Raw genomic sequence first — 17580 nt, 5'->3', positions numbered from 1 at the left:
AATGTCTATTTAACCGAAACAATATTTTAATACCCCCCTCCCTCCCCCCTCTCTCTCTCTCTGTCTCTCTGTGTCTGTCTCTGTCTCTCTGTTTCTCTGTCTCTCTCTCTGTCTCTCTGTGTCCGTCTCTGTCTCTCTCTCTGTTTCTCTGTCTCTGTCTCTGTCTGTCGTCTCTCTCTCTCTCTCTCTCTCTCTCTCTCTCTCTCTCTCTCTCTCTCTCTCTCTCTCTCTCTCTCTCTCTCTCTCTCTCTCTCTCTCTCTCTCTCTCTCTATCTCTATTCTGAACAACCTGAAACTATTATGTTACAAAATCAAGACCATGAGACCTGAAACTAAATCAAAATAAACCAAACTCTCCCCCCCCCCCTCCCCCCGCTCTCTTCTCTCTCTCTCTCTCTCTCTCTCTCTCTCTCTCTCTCAACACATGCTCTCTTCCTCTCTCTCTCTCTCTCTCTCTCTCTCTCTCTCTCTCCTATCTCATTAGTATTTTATAACAGTCAGTTGATCATTAAAGACTAGAGGATGCAACATATGTATTCTTAGCCTGAAATTACACGTATGGTTTATTTTACCCCAAAAAAGTATCCTTCTTTGTTACTCATTTTGTAAATAGCACATCAACACCATAACGGCGATCAGCAACACAGTCAACGATTTATAATAATAAACCAAGACATGTTACATGATTCCTTCCAAGTAGAGGAAACCACAATCTTTTCAAATGATATTAACAAAAATTACAGGTCAATTTTAGTTTTCTATAAATGATCATGCAAAAAAGGAAGTGGTCACTGCGTATGTTTATTCTCTGTCAATACCATAACAGGCATAATTAATATATTGTTGCATTAAATGAATATGATTCATTCAGATATCATCATAAATGGATGCTTCGATGATACCTTGGCAATTCAACATAGATAATCAACAATATTGAGATAAAAATTAGTGTTTTTGTTTTAAAAATGTCAATACAGTAACTTTACGAAGTGTCTAAATAACCACATGTTCATCATGAAATAGCTTTAAATTGCATTGAGGTGTCGCTAATCAAATATTCCTTTGCACCCCTATTGTTTTGGCCATTTATGTGAAAATATAATAATTGCGTCCAACATTCTATTTTCGTGGCAGTTGGAAGATTCATCAATGTTCCTTGTTAAAACAAATACAATATGTTCATGTTATTTTGGTGTTTGATGGGCTACTCAAAATATGAATCAGTAAATTATCATCACGTATAAAATATTTTGATGTTTTATTGAAAGAAAACAAAGTATGTCAACACCGTAACATGGCAGACATAGCTATCAGATCATCTTCCGGAAAACAAGTTGATAAAGTAATAACATCGTACAATCCTGCTTGATTTTTAAATACATTCACCAGAGATAATACATGACTATAAAACATTATATTTTAATCATGTTTACAAAGGTACTACTATGCAAAGTGACACATTCTGGCAGAATGGCTCACATATGTATTGTAAGATATAACATACCGCGACAAGTCAGTCCAACCCAGTTTGGTTCACATCCTCCCGTAAATACTCTAGTTACAGAGTTACACGGTCCAAATAATAATTTAAAAAAATAAAAATTAAGCACACCTCGATATGAAAACGAAATCAGGTACTGGGACTAAATTACAGATGCCACGTCATCTAAAACACCAGTTGTAGGAACGGTACTGGTTGGGATTATTTGAAAATGATGAACATAATGCAGAATTTGGTTTAATTTGATTATGATACAAGCAACGAACATAATAGCTTACCAAAGACTTGGACTTCACAGAAATCCATCGCTGTGTCACTCATGTTGTGTGTATTTTGGTATCCACGTCACATCTGAACTGTTTGATGTTGCTGAACCACACGGGTGACCAGTGTTTGTTTGGTTTACATCAACAGAGCTGTACACCTCAACACCATTCCTGCGGATGCTATCTGTACATATAGAACATAGTGACGTTTTGTAAAATCCAAACTTAAAGGTCAGTTCAATTAAGTTCACCAGACGTTTCATCAGTAGGCTATTAAAATACATCATAAACCATTTAACATATTTTAAGGTTGGAATACTATCGTTCTATATACACTGACATGAGAAAGTGTTTAGCACGCTTTATATAACCATATTAGTGTTTTGAATAAAGACAATGCTACTTTCGTGCTATCATTTAACAAATGAATAGTGTGCTTTAAACACAGCTAATTGTAATTTATGGTGTTTAGAATGAGAACAAAAACACCACACATTTTATAGGTATTGCATACTATCAAGTATGTAATTATGTTACGTTCCTTATAAATCCAGTTTGCCAGTACACAAGACATGCCGGCATGCTACTGACTGTGTTGTCGGTGTTAGTGATGTGTTTCCATTATTTACCAATATATGACTATCAAACACACAACACACACACTTACACACACACACACACTTACACACACACACACACACTCACACACACACACACACACACACACACACACACACAGGCAAATATACACACGCATACACACAAACATACATACACACAATCGGTTTATTGCACATTACCGAACAATCTTGTGTCAGCAAAAATACTAATTATATAACATCAATAACAACAACAACAACAACAACAACAACAACAACAACAACACTAATAGTAACAATTAATATATATATATATTACGAACTACCACTAAATAGAGAGGTATATTTAGGACACTTATGTCTTCCCTACTTTAAAACCCGTGTACATTTGACGGGATCTAGCTCAGTCGGCTAGGCCACTCACCTAAGGTTCTTCGATAATAGGATCTGAATGGGATTTCCCCATCCCAACCAGTGCCCGACGACTGATACATCAAAGCCAATGGTATGTGGTATTCTGTCCGTGGGACAGTCTATATAAACGATCACTTGCTGCTAATGGGAAAAAAAAGTAGTGGGTTTCCTCTCTAAGACTAGGTCAACATTATCAAACATTTGTCACTCAACAGACGACGATTAATAAATCAATGTGCTCTAGAGGTATTGATAAACAAAACACAATTTAACTTTTTGCTACATCGACTTATTTACTTTACATATTATCTGGTACTAATTTATGTAAAGGGCCGGAAAAGTAAAAACGCTGTGCGCGATATTAGGCTATTCCCGTCAGTGGGCACTGTCTAGCTAGAGCACCAAAAACTGGATAAAAGGTGCATACAACATACAACCCTTGCAAGTAATGGAACATGTAGCGGGTTTTCTCTCTTAATCTACATGTCAAAATTACCAAACATTTGACATCCAACAGCCAATGATTAATACATGAATGTGTTCTAGTGGTGTCGTTAAATAAAACAAACTTTAACTTAAACTTTATTTTATGTAAGTATCTCAACTTATTATTTCAAGCTCGCGACTTATCATATTGAACGTTTGACTTGAGCCTCGACTTATTATGTTAGAATATTGGCTTATTATCTCGAACTCATGTCTTATAATATCGAGCAATGAATGTATTATGTCGAGCACCCGTTAATATTAACTTTCATCATAAGTCGTGAACTCTAGATAATAAATCGAACACTCAAACTAATATGCCGATTGTTCGAGCTATTTAATGTAAGAAAAAATGAGTGTATGTCCTAAATATACTATGATGGCATATTTAGAACACACACATGTTTGTCTCAAATCTAAATTTTCAACTTATTATCTTGAGATCTCGACTTGTCATGCTGAGCACTTATTTTATTATCTGGGGCTTCGATTTATTATGTCAGAATCCCAGCTATTATCTCGAGCTCATGATTTATTATCTCGAGCTATCAAATCATTATGTCAAACGACCGATACATTGACCATAGTAAACATATATGGGTTTTTTTGTAATTATCTATTTGGCTGTACAGTCTTCATGCAGAAGTTGAAAGCTTGAGATAGCACCTGAGATAATAAATTGAACTCTTGAGATAATAAGTCAAGCCCTTGAGATAATAAGTCAAGCGCTGAAGATAAAAAGTCGAAATCTCAAGGTAATAAGTTACTACACAAGATAATAAGCTGAGAGCTTGAGATAATAATTTGAGCACTCAAGATAATAAGTGGAGAGTTCTAGACAATAAGTTGATCACTTATGATAGTAAGTCGAGAAGTCGAAATTATATGTTGATATTTTGAGATAATAAGTAAGTGTTCGAGATAATAAGTCAAGCACTCGAGATAATAAGTTAAGCACTCGAGATAATAAGTCAAGTGTTTCAAATAATAAGACAATCATTCAAGATAATAAATCGAGCACTCACGGTAATAAGTTGAGCACTCGAGATAATAAGTCAATTGCTCAAGATAATAAGTCGAGCACTTGAGATAATAAGTCAAACGGTTGAGATACTAAGTCAAACACTTTAAAGAGATAATAAGAAAATAAGTCAAATGCTCTAGATAATAAGTTGAAAGTGCAAGATAATAAGTCGTGGTCTCGAGATAATAAGTCGAGTAGGCATTCAACTGGAAACAAAAGGTTGATTGATGAGCTTTTTTTCTGTGCGATCAAGTTAGAACAATTTCAACTGGGTGTTGCCTTTCAGCATTATGCCACACACACACACGCACACACAACAGAGAGAGAGAGAGAGAGAGAGAGAGAGAGAGAGAGAGAGAGAGAGAGAGAGAGAGAGAGAGAGAGAGAGAGAGAGAGAGAGAGAGAGAGAGAGAGAGAGACGCGCGCGCGCAGAAAGAGAGAGACACACACACACACACACACACACACACACACACACGCATACGCAGAGAGAGAAATAGACGCACACAATTTAAAAGTGAGCCCGCTACTCGAATCGACTAATTTTAAACACCCAAATTGATTTATTTTATTTTTATATTATAATACAATTTGTAAAATATTTATTTGTATATTTAAGACTTGATACAACTTACAGTCTGTCCTGAAGTGAATAGCTATCTTGTGTATGTAGTATTCTCTGCCAATGTCTACCTGCCACCAGGTGAACGGATCCATGGTTGCTGTGTGTATACAGTTATTTGCATATGAACCTTGTGTTAAATTTCCATCTACAGCAAGTGATGAATATTGAACCTGTCTGTAGTAAGAACTCTGCGTGGTTACTTTGTCCAGAGCTATATTTTCTGAAACAGATAACCCACTATGAGCATACTCAATGGCCTAATAATCACACAATGAACTGCTTACATCTTATATTTTATAATATTACGTTTGCTTAAGTCTTAGTGTGTGTGTGTGTGTGTGTGTGTGTGTGTGTGTGTGTGTGTGTGTGTGTGTGTGTGTGTGTGTGTGTGTGTGTGTGCGTGTGTGTGTGTGTTGGTGTGTGTTTTTCGCGCCCGCGCTTGTAAATATGCAGAAAAAAGTAGTAGGTGCGTCTGTGAAGCACCAATATATGCAAATGAGCTAGGTCACGTGATCTATCCTGCGCTCTGATTGGTTGACGGAGGCGTGGTCTAATGACGTCATTGCGTGGCTGACCTCTAAGTTAAAGTACTTTGGCAGCTGTCAGCTGACCTGGGTTAATAGCTATAGCAGCTGGGTGACCTTTAAGTGTGAGGACATACTTTAATGGGGGTTAATGACTTTGGCAGCTGTCAGCTAACCTCATTGACCGGGGTTAATGGGTTTGACAGCTGTAGGGGATCAGGTACAGGAAAAGGAACGGAAGTCGTTAATGACTCGTATAGTGGGGTATTGGGTTACAAGAAAAAGAGGCTGATGTGAGCGTGGGAACCTGACCTCTAAGCGTGGCGTCAGTGTAACATACTGGATTTTGCAGCTGTCGGGGATGAGTGTGGATAAAAATAAACTGGTTTCAGCCAGTTCTATAAACGTGTTCACACATCTTTGCGTGCTGACCTCGAGATAGCGTCGATACGCCATTCGAAAGGTATAAAACCCCTAGAGTTAGAACGAATGGCATTCGCTTAGAAAAGTTGCTATATATAATGGCATCGGGATATTCAAGAAGCACTACAAAAAACAATGAAACCAGATGTCAGATAGATTTTGGTGGTAACATATTCGTGGTGGCGAAAACGTGGAATGGGGACACTGCTATTCACATTCATCAGTTTGACAAAGATCGTGGTAAATTGTTTCCTACCAAGAAAGGGGTCCCTCTGACGGTAAAACAGTGGTCGGAACAAGTGGCATTCAAACGGGACACATCACAACATCTCGAAGGCACCGTCTTCGTTGAGACGAGTTATAAGGGAGTGGTCATTCGTCAGTGGTATTGCGGGCAAGAATTGAAGCCCTCACGTCGCGGTGTTAGACTCAATGGCGAACAATGGGAAAAACTTCAGAAATTATTTGATGGTATGTATGACTTTGTGCCAGAGCTGATAAATGTCATACCGTGCCACTTGGGATCATCAGAATCTGATGGGAGCCATGACATCTTTGGAATGTAATCCTGGACATTAGACTCGTTTCGAAAGTGTTCAGACATGTTCGGAGTTGTAACGACAGGGTAAACCCCAATTGTGTATAAAAACCTTAGATTTTAGAACTGTGCGTTGTTCGTCAGTAGACCTTTGTAGATAGACGACGTACGCTCCAAATGGCTTCAGGATGTTCTAGAATGGACAGCAACAGTAGTAGTTGTAGCAGTTGTACCAGCGGTAGCAGTGACAATAACTTGGTATGCAAATGTCTCGAAAGACACACGATCAAATGCAAAAGAGTGACTACCAAATAAAATGAGAACAAGTCTACGAATGACACAGATCAAACGGATGCTTCTCGAGAATATAAAACGGACGCTGCCTACGATGTTGCCTACAACGCCGATGACGAATGGGATGGCCTCTCGAGATATTATTTGTTCTGTCATCATCCCGAAATGAGATTCTACAGAAGACTCTATGCATTTGGTCGGTGGCCCATCCAGATGAGCCAGAGACCAAGCGAACTCGCCAAAGCCTACGTGCCTACGGATGGAAGAAGATAGATGATCCCGTGATGGAACATTACATGCTATCCCCGAGATGTCCCTATATTAACAATGTGTTCATTCGTTAAACACATACTGCTTGAGTGTGCTACTTTTCGTATTGTATAATAAACATGTAAATAACACACTTTGTTTATTATTAATTATCAATGCCCCTAGCCGTGCATAAGCTATGTTTTGGAGTAGGGCACGGGCCATACGTATCACACAAATTCAAACTACATGTTTATGCACATGCGCGACATTATAGAGTATAAAAAAGGGTAATGGGTAATATCGTCATTTGAGGTAGAACCTTCAGAGAAGTAACATGTCAGATCAGTACAAGCTCCACGTTCCTGGCGTGGATAAGTGGACCCGTTTGTACAAGCTGCAAGCATAAGGCAAACTTCAACCTTATTTTCCAGTTCAACGCGGTGGGGAAAGTCAGATGATGTACAGCGTGGATCGATGTCTTGAAGTCTATGATCCCGCTTGGAAAAAAAGAAGACAAAGCCACAGAACCCAAATTCGTCATGGTCTCCCCAACGCAAGAGGTGGTACAGCAAGCCAATATCGATCTGAAACAGAAGCAACACAAACGACAAGAACAAAGTGGTACGGGTTGGAAAGAAGAAGAATTTCTAAAAAGACTATAAAAGGAACTATGTGGGTCAGATATCGTCATTTCATGTCATGTGGTTTCACATTCTCGAGTACTGAAGCCATGTTAAGACATTTTCAACGGTCTACCACAACTACCATCACCATCACCATCACCACCACCACCGCCACAGCAGCAGCAGCAGCAGCCACCACCACCGCTGCCGCAGCAGCAGCCACCACCACCACCACCACCACCACCAAAATACGATGGTCTTTTCCAGCTGTAGACATCAGGTCGTCCAACACAATGAGATTTCTGATTCTGGGATCCAAACACCGACCCTTTTCCAAATTCTCGAGTATGCCTCGAACAAATTTCACCCTAACGGTTGCCCCAATGATGTCATAGATGGGTTGCCATCGTTTGTAGAGCCAGGTGATGCGTTGAGGCGTTGGGAAGATTTTACCATCCCTTAGCAGTTTGTATACCAAAAATGTCTTTCTACATGAAATGGGTCCCGACGTGATTATGGTGAACGGATGCTGCTGCTGTGGTTGTATCACTGACCTGTTCACAGAAGGGTGTCACCAAAGAAACCTCTCTGTGATTGCCATGCACCAGAACTTGTATCACAGCAAAGACCCAACACAGAGAAGAAACTGTCATTATCTGGAACTGTTCAACAACCCCATCAACAAACAACAAGTCCTAACTTTGGCACAGCAGATGTATCCTGGAAATACTCGTCATTTGATGTATCGGTTTGAAGAAGCTACCCACAGGCCCTACGGACAACTCTTGGCGGCGCCTACAAGCTAATGGTTTAGAGACGGGGCCATCCGAATGGTATAAAAGTATAAGCGTAACGGCGAATGCCTCAGAAGAGTTGCAACAACTGTCAGAGAAAGAGTTCTACATGAAAATCATGCAAAGGGACGTATTCAAGAGAAAACTACCGGGTATACCCGCCTACGAAAATGATGACGAAGAAGATGATGAGGTAGGAACCTATCTGAAAAAAAAGTCAAGAGGATACGTGTGGTCTAGTCTTTAAAGACGGGAGTGACTTGCAGTGACATCTGTGATTTAAAACATGCGAGGACGGAAATGAAGTAGAGCCTTCGCCCGATCTGGAAAACAAAGGCGTACGACTGATGATCGAGCGTGAATTCGACATCAATCGTGACTATTTCGAAAGCAAGAGGAAACGCCACAAAGAAAACAACATGTCCTAAGATGTGATTGAAAGAAACATGAAGATATTTCAATGGAAGTTATTTAAAGACACATACTCTCGTTTTCTCACATATATGCATCACTTTGACAAAGGCCCCACCACTTGGACACTTTTACAGTCGGTGAATCCCAACAGTGATGTGAGACCACAGATTCGTTCTAAATTAAATAAGTATCGTTCCTGAATCAACGAATATTTGGACGAAGTAGATGATGACGATACCGATGATGATTCCAGTACTGACGAAGATGATGAAGATAAATGAACACTAATAATAATATTCACATGTCGCCCTTAAAGTGTTGTTCCAGATGTATGATGCATTGAGCTGTATCAATCAGCATATTATTTAATATGATTAGAAAATTAAAGACAAAAATAATAATAATAAGAAAAAAATTAAATTATATACCGGTATATTTTCAATTTAAAAATATTCCCCTGAAAAACAGAACCAGCTGAATTCGTTTCGGGAATTTCCGTAAGATTTCATCCGTGACGTCACGAAGGGAACTCCTTTCGATAGTCAGCGTCATTGTTCATTGCTTCTCGTGTGTTTATTATGGTTAAACGGCGTGTTGTTGGCGGCTGTAGCAATACAAAAACCGATACATTTAGTCTTCACGTATTTCCTAGTAATGTTGCTGTGAGAAAGCTGTGTGTGAATTTGATTAAAACAACATGGAAAGGCAGGACTGGAAGAAAATGCCGGATACCGTTGCGACAGCAGACACTTTAGTTTCGATTCGACCGAACTGGCTTGTTGGCTTAAGCGAGATATGGGAATACCATCTGTTATGGCTTTTAAAAAGGTGGCCGTACCAACAATTTTTCTGCGACACAAAACAAGTGACAAGCCGACGGCATCCACACCAAAACGACCTTGGGGTGCATATCGTCAACGTCCCAAACTGCGTTATGCTTCCAACTCCGGTCAGTTTTGTTTTGTCATGCACGGTTCGTGCAATCAACCAGATCCGAGTTGTTGTTTGCATCTCGTTCATTTATGAGGTTTTTCTTTACAGTTCGAGAACATTTTCATTAACAATAAAGTTCAGACAAGTAAGTGTCTATAGCCTAGTCAGTCCCATTCTACAAACATGTTTTTTGTAAAAAAATAAAAATAAAAAAAATAAAAATAATAATAATAATAATAAAATGCTATTTTTGTATGCAACTTAGAAAACAATCGGCTCTGAGACAAACTATCAATACATTAAATTAATTTTACTATACCTTCCCACAGAGAACACCTTTTTTCATACTATGGAATGTACTATAAGTTATTTATTTCTGAGCCAACTGTTTTCACAACTGCAAAAAAAAAAAATAATATCGTTTTGTTATTTCAAAAAACCTTTTACTTTTTTTTTTCATTTTTTTTTTTTACGTCAAACCAAACTAAAATTATCACAAAAAACATCTTTATAGAGGGATGGGACGGACTAAAAGTCGTTTTTGTTCATTTCTTAAAATTACCGATATCGGGTCCACTTGGACTAGTAGAATTCAAGTGTTATTTATCGTCTTTTCTACTACATCACAAGTATTAGAACATACAGTGTAGCAAAATAATTCGCACGAAAAGTTAAAGAACAAAACAAGAATAAAAGTTGTAAATTAGTGGTAAGCTGTCTTCACGACCATTTTCCTCGTCATCTGTCAGGCCGGTGGTTCGTCGGAAGATGTTCCAGGTTCAAACTGATAAGGCATTATTTGTTGTGTTGCACAAATATTAGTCCAGTCGTCATTACTACACTATTCATCATCGAACGAAGAATCGCATGATAATTGAGCTTGGCAGTCGATGTCGGTCCCACTTTCGCTTGCGCTGGAAGTCATCTCGTGGTAGGTTTCTGTGAAGCGAGTTCCCTTCATGACGTTACGGCTATTTACAGGCAAATGTTTTTATCGAAAATTTTACTCAGTCGTTTCTGGCAGTGTTCTACGGGAATGATGTTTTAATACATTTATGGGTCATTTCCGTAATTACTGATTTACATATCGGTGTAAAATAGTATTGCAATGAATTACGAAGGCATTTAACTGCGGAATTTGAAATTTTAGGAGCACTTTAAGGCCCCTCGATGTAACCCAATGTGTGTCCATTATATATGTGTCAGTAAACTAGTGGTTGTAATAAATAAATAAATAAATAAATAAATAACACAAATAATTTTTTTTAAAAACAACAACATTGCGCTTGTTTTTGTGTTGTTTACTCCAGGTCACTACTAGATTTGTCTTTGGTTATTGATCGTCAAATCGTTGATATTTCTGCCGCTACCAGCTACACTATAGTAGCAAGGAATGTGTGCACATGACAGGATAGCACATTTGATATACCAATCGTGGTACACTGGTTGGCTACAGCCTATTGGGGCACCGACGGGGATCGATCCTCGACTGACCATTGGCCTACGTCTCGCCCCTGTATTTATCCATTTGGTAAATTTATATTAAATGGTCATGTAAAGGCTAGTACTCTAGGGAAATGCTCATGTTCAAAATGCAGTTATTATAGGCATAGGTTAGTTTGGAGCGTTGAGTTGCAGTCACGTGTTATACATTCTTTTCTTCAAAGCAATGGTTCTGGGGTCTCACACACATTCCTTTCTTCCCGTACCGATTAAGGCGTCTACACATTCCTTTCTTTTATTTTTATAATAATGTTTGTTTTCAAAGCAATGGGCTGGGGTGTCACATACATTCCTTTCTCCCTTTAACAAACATTTCTTTCTTCTAGCTCCTTTGCATATCTTGGTGGTCAACAGACGTACCTACTACTCAAAAATTTCTTTCTAGCTGTATAAATAACATAATACTATTAGTGTGGGTGAAGGGATGATATGAGTGGGTGCATACAAAGTATAGATTCACACTGACGTGAATGTCCAAAATACTGCCCGTTTTACCTCTAGTGCATTTTGATCCAAACCATCCTCTCTTGCAGTTGCCAGAACAACCTGTGACGTCATTGCAGTTGGTATAGCAACGACACAAGTAGCTACAGTTCAGTCCATATGTTCCTGCCTTGCATACTCCTGTTGACGAATACTCATACATTTAGTTGATGTTCAATATATACTAGTTAAAGCATGTTATGGGTCAATATTAATCTTCACCCCACTTTTAATTGTCAAAAATATCGGTGCAAACTCAACATTGACAGCTTGTTTGGTAGAAAGTGTGTTGCAAAAGAGGAAACAATGCAAAATTGTTAGATTTTTTATAACTGTTTTGTTAAATTTGAAACAAAATGTGTTTGACGTTTATTCATGTTTGTGTTCTTTGTTGTTGTCAGTGACATTTACCAAGGTACAGAAATTGTTTAAAATGTAAAACCGATATTAACCCATAGCTGTAAATAACATCGGAGAAGGCGACAGGAGACATACATGAATATAATGATGATGCATTTACATAAGTATGAATGCACAAAGGTGCAGTAATCGAATCATCGTAACTTGCTTATAAATCATTAAACAAGTATTACATTACTGTAATATTAACCGTAGTTATTTCCACATTGGTTTTTAGATTTAACTAATGCATAATATATTATGATAAATTTCATACCTGACACTGAACCTGTCTTTAAAAACATCCAGGACGCAACCAGAAGCAAACTTGCCCAGTACTTCGACATTGTGTAACAATTTTGCAACCAGGAAGTTAAAATGTCGTCTTATAAGTAAGTTGTTTGAACCAGACTATTTTTCTTTCGTGTACGAGTGAGTAAGCCACATGCACATACAGGACGGGCACAGTGTTTATATGATCGGCGGAATAACTGACAAACAAGTTAAAGGTTGTTTTGTTTGAAGACACTAGCGGACATTGTGCTCGCTCTAGTATGTACATATCAGGCGCGTATACAGCATATTGTGATTATATTAATGGCATGGTATGAAATATCATGTGACATGTACAAACTGAAATTTTATGTTAAACGTGTTGGAGACAACATTTTATTATAGCCGTCTGCACTTAAATTTTTCGTGGGGGCGAGACGTGGCTCAGTGGTACAGCGCTTGCTCGATGCGCGGTCGGTCTGGGATCGATCCCCGTCGGTGGGCCCATTGGGATATTTCTCGTCACAGCCAGTGCACCACGACCGGTATATCAAAGGCCGTGGCATGTACTATCCTGTCTGTGGGATGGTGCATATAAAAGATCCCTTGCTGCTAATCGGAAAGAGTAGCCCATGAAGTGGCGACAGCGGGTTTCCTCTCTCAATAACTGTGTGGTCCTTAACCATATGTCTGAAGCCATATAACCGTAATTAAATGTGTTGAGTGCGTCGTTAAATAAAACATTTTCTTCTTCCTTCCTTAAATATTTCGTCCACATTGATAGAGGCAAAATCACAAGCAAAACGTGGAAGCATATGTCGGGGTATAGGACTCCCATGACATATGTGCCGGTGTGGACACAATCAATTCCTATGCACTTACTAATAATGCTGCTATACAACGAAACATATATGCAGCAAGCGAGGATGCTTAAAGGGGAGCGCATTGGCCATGTCTTGCTGCCTTTCCTTTTCGAAAAGTTAAAGTTTGTTTTGTTTAATGACACCACTAGAGCACATTGATTAATTAGTCATCAGCTATTGGTTTCAAAAATAATATGTGTTGATATGAACACATTGTAGGAAACCAGCTACATTTTCCCATTAGTACCAAGGACTATTTTATAATAATTATGCTCTGACCCACAGAGAAAAAAACACATTCCACGGCATATGTGGCCAGTTGTAGTGCACTGGTTGGAACGAGGAAACACAAAAAATTCCAATCATTTCGATTCCATCCATAATTGGTTTTACAATTTTTACGTGATACTGATTTTTACTTTACACTGTGTTTTAATTTAACTGTTAACTTTTTATATTGCTGTTGATCATCAAATATTTTTGCATTTACCATAGTTTGACACCCAATAGCCGATGTATTTTTCGTGCTGGGGTGTCGTTAAACATTCATTCATTCATTCATTCATTCATTCATTCATTCATTCATTCACAAAAAAATTCAATATATCAGCCGACATGGTTCGATCCCACGACGCATGCACCTAAGACCTGTCAAAAACAGATATTGTTCATATTACAACACCACCTCATAACAGTTTTATAACGTACCGTATGACACCCACTCCCCCAAGAGCGTTTCATTTTCGTTTGTTTCAACTTATGTTTGTCCTTATATCCAACTAAGATTCAAGCACGCTGTCCTGGCCACTACCTTTGGCTGTTTGTCGAGGACACTACACCCAACGAAGCTGGTCGTGTTTTGTATCTACTGAACGACCTTTTATGTCAGGGTAGCATAAAAGCTAATAGGCTATTCAACGCTAGTCGTTACGCCATTCATTCGGCGTGTAAAGCGGTGCTGTGGTTCATACTTGCATGAACGTCTAAAGTGTGATGATCAGTTTATGAAAGGCAATCGTTATGTGTATATTAAATCTCTTGTTTGTATATTATAATAGTGCACCTTTATCTAATTTACATTCCAGGTATATGGAAAAGGCTCCCCACCCCCAAAACACGAACAACAAACATACGCACGCTCGCACGAGCTCGCAATTAAACAACACCCCCCCCCCCCCCCAAAAAAAAAAAAAAAAAAAAAAAAAAACAAACAAAAACAAACAACAACAACAAACAAACAAACAAACAAAACAAAACAACAACAGCAACAACAACAAAAAAAAAAACAAAAAAAAAACAACAAAACAAAACAACAACAAAAAACAACAACAAAAAAACACCCACCTCACAAAAGAAAAAACAACAACAAAAAACCCCTCCACCAACAGCCACAAACAACACAAACAAAGAACAAACAAATGACTGGGTAACATTTTAATTCAGGTTTTGTTATAGTCTGAAACGTGATAGGCTGTAACAAGTAAGCATTATGATCTATACAATTATCAAGTTAGTCACATACTGGTCGTAGACTAGAGCTAAAACGTGGTGGTGGTCTGTCACTAAGTACATTATTATTTTCCCTCCACTGCAAATTAACGTCCTCTATATACTGCCTGTACAAAGAAGAAAGACGGCACAGTGTACCCATACACTGCTGCTGTATTGAACGTGCATTTAGCAATGCTCGTTTACCGTAACGGTTCTAAATGACATTTACACGCAACTATTCATGTGTACACACTATGGCTGCGATCTATTGAAAGTAAGCTACTTATGTTTATTTTATCATATGCGTTTTGGAATAGAACTGTACGCTGAATGGTGGTGCTGGTGGTGTGTGTGTGTGGTGAGGGGTGCTGATGCAGGCAAGCCCCAGAAAATTTCACAACTGTTTGAAAATTACCGAAACAACAAGGAAACAAGTGTCTAAGTGTCTGGTTGGTTTCTGTTATGAATTCTAATTATTATTTTTATTTGAACACCTGTTCACAATTTCACAACGAAAGTCTCTATGAACAAAACAAATTACAATATTTCTGGGCTTTTGTGGGTATGGTTATGTCGACATATACCGTCGAAATGACCCCTGCCGAATAGCAGCTAAGGTATTTGTATGTGCATTGGACCACACAAAGCACACAATACAGGCTTTAGCGCTATTTTTATAATGTGATATGGAATCTCATTCTGCTGGTATAGCCGATTTTATTCAAATCTGAATAATAACTCATGAATATGTTACGCCTTACTCTGACTGTAGAACAGATGTTGTTACAATAAAATGCATGCCATATAAACATAATTAACCACAAGGTGACCCAGGCGCCCACCACAATGTGCTATATTGAAGGTTATATTAAAAACAAAATTCAGCGAACATTTCCCACACTCTTAAAACGTAAAATTACGCTGGACAGCCTTCAGTGTAAAGTTGTTGATAAAGTTGATCTTAAATGTTATTGAGTTTATATAGAATGCGTTTATTTGCATGTCATTACACCTAGTGCCGTGACTTTACTAATTTATACCGGCCTCGGTGGCGTCGTGGTTAGGTCATCGGTCTACAGGCTGGTAGGTACTGGGTTCGGATCCCAGTCGAAGCATGGGATTTTAAATCCAGATACCGACTCCAAACCCTGAGTGAGTGCTCCGCAAGGCTCAATGGGTAGGTGTAAACCACTTGCGCCGACCAGTGATCCATAACTGGTGCAACAAAGGCCATGGTTTGTGCTATCCTGCCTGTGGGAAGTGCAAATAAAAGATCCTTTGCTGCTAATCGGAAAGAGTAGCCCATGTAGTGGCGACGGCGGGTGTCCTCTCAAAATCTGTGTGGTAAATAAAATGTGTTGAGTGCGTCGTTATTTTTTTGTTATTTTTATTAATTTATATTTAGTTTGCAAAGATAGTTTTATTACATAGGATACGCTATCATCTACATTTTAATTAACAAACATGATAAATGAGTTTTAAAATGTGCAACTGTAAACATATCCAAGGAGGCCCATATATTGCATTTAAAACCGAACAAAAAACAAATCAAAGTTAACAAGATATCAATTACAAATCAAGGCATATAATTTACGCTCTGGCATGTAAGAACTATGGTGAGTTTTATTTAGGAAGAACACATGGAGAGACGGAAATGAAATGAATTAAGTGTTTTAAATGTTAACATTTCCATTCTTGAATTTTAGTGTTTAGTATTTTTTTGGAAAATAACCTTGTTATAGAGGAGAAAAATAAATATTTAATTAATTTAATTAATCCTCCCCTAAATAGTAACATATATCACGTGTCACCACGTTTGACGTTTACGAAAAATAACTTCGTTGATATTAAATGTAATGTAGTTTAAATAGTTCTCCTTCACGGCACTGAATTTGTATTGTTAAATTTCGAATAAACTCTTAACTGAATTACAATTAATTACAGGTGTTTTTAAACAGAATAAATATAACTTTTGTTTCAAACATTATCTGACATCGTACATAAAATACAGTTATAGCAATACAGATAATAGTGTGTAAAGTTGGGTACATTGTCTCTGTAAACATGCATGGGCATAGAAAAATGAAAGGTTTTTAGAAGAAAAAAACGATGAGGTAATAAAGAGAATAACAATGTCAATACTAGTTATTGTGAAATGTATGCCCATCACGAAACAATTTTGTGAAGCTCAAGAATATCTATATCTATCTTATATATACAGACTAACCAAGACACCACTCATAGTTATTAACAATAACAAAACTACCTAGTGCAAATATGCGAGCATAACAGTGTCTACAATGTATGTGAACGACTACTGATTATAACATGCGTGGTACATAAAATATACATGTAAAATATATAATAAAAATATATTACTATTCATTTCATATATTCATATTTCTTTTTACTATAAGCAATATGCCTAAAGTACTATGCATATACATGATTTGTATGACGTTAATTATAAGTATTTTGCTTGTTGAAACAAACAAAGCTTAACAATTAAAGACACTGTCCAAGCACAATTTGGGGAACTCATTAACGAATAGAGATAAGCTACGGAGTGGTGGAAAACATGCAATGTAAAAAACATATTTTGGAAAGACTGTATCATTGCATTCCGTGACTTCTCTTCATTAATTAAAGTTTCATCTGTTGAATACTTTTTATCAGAACCAATTTTTTTTTGCTTATAATTCCAATATAAAAATAAACACCACATCTATTTTTTAATAAAAGAAGTGGCCTGGGAAAGGTGTTTCTCAAATCTATGATCCTGTTGATGACTATGACAACTTTTTAACTTTAACCGTGTTTAATAATGTATACGAATTAAATGCATATTTTTAGAGTAT

General features: G+C 37.7%; 1 protein-coding gene across 1 annotated transcript; it reads right to left on the bottom strand.

Moving 5' to 3' along the window:
* Window positions 1-1814: 1814 nt before the first annotated feature.
* LOC121387183 lies at window positions 1815-5895 on the bottom strand. The gene is made up of 3 exons (XM_041518208.1): window positions 5752-5895; window positions 4926-5172; window positions 1815-1951 (listed from the first exon to the last, which is right to left on the bottom strand). The coding sequence occupies exons 1-3, from the start codon at window positions 5893-5895 to the stop codon at window positions 1815-1817; spliced, it is 528 nt and encodes a 175-aa protein (XP_041374142.1).
* Between the last annotated feature and the right edge of the window lie 11685 nt (window positions 5896-17580).

Source organism: Gigantopelta aegis, chromosome 13, assembly GCF_016097555.1.
Source record: "Gigantopelta aegis isolate Gae_Host chromosome 13, Gae_host_genome, whole genome shotgun sequence".
Lineage (NCBI taxonomy): Eukaryota > Metazoa > Mollusca > Gastropoda > Neomphalida > Peltospiridae > Gigantopelta > Gigantopelta aegis.
This window is presented reverse-complemented; position numbering and strand designations above follow the sequence as displayed.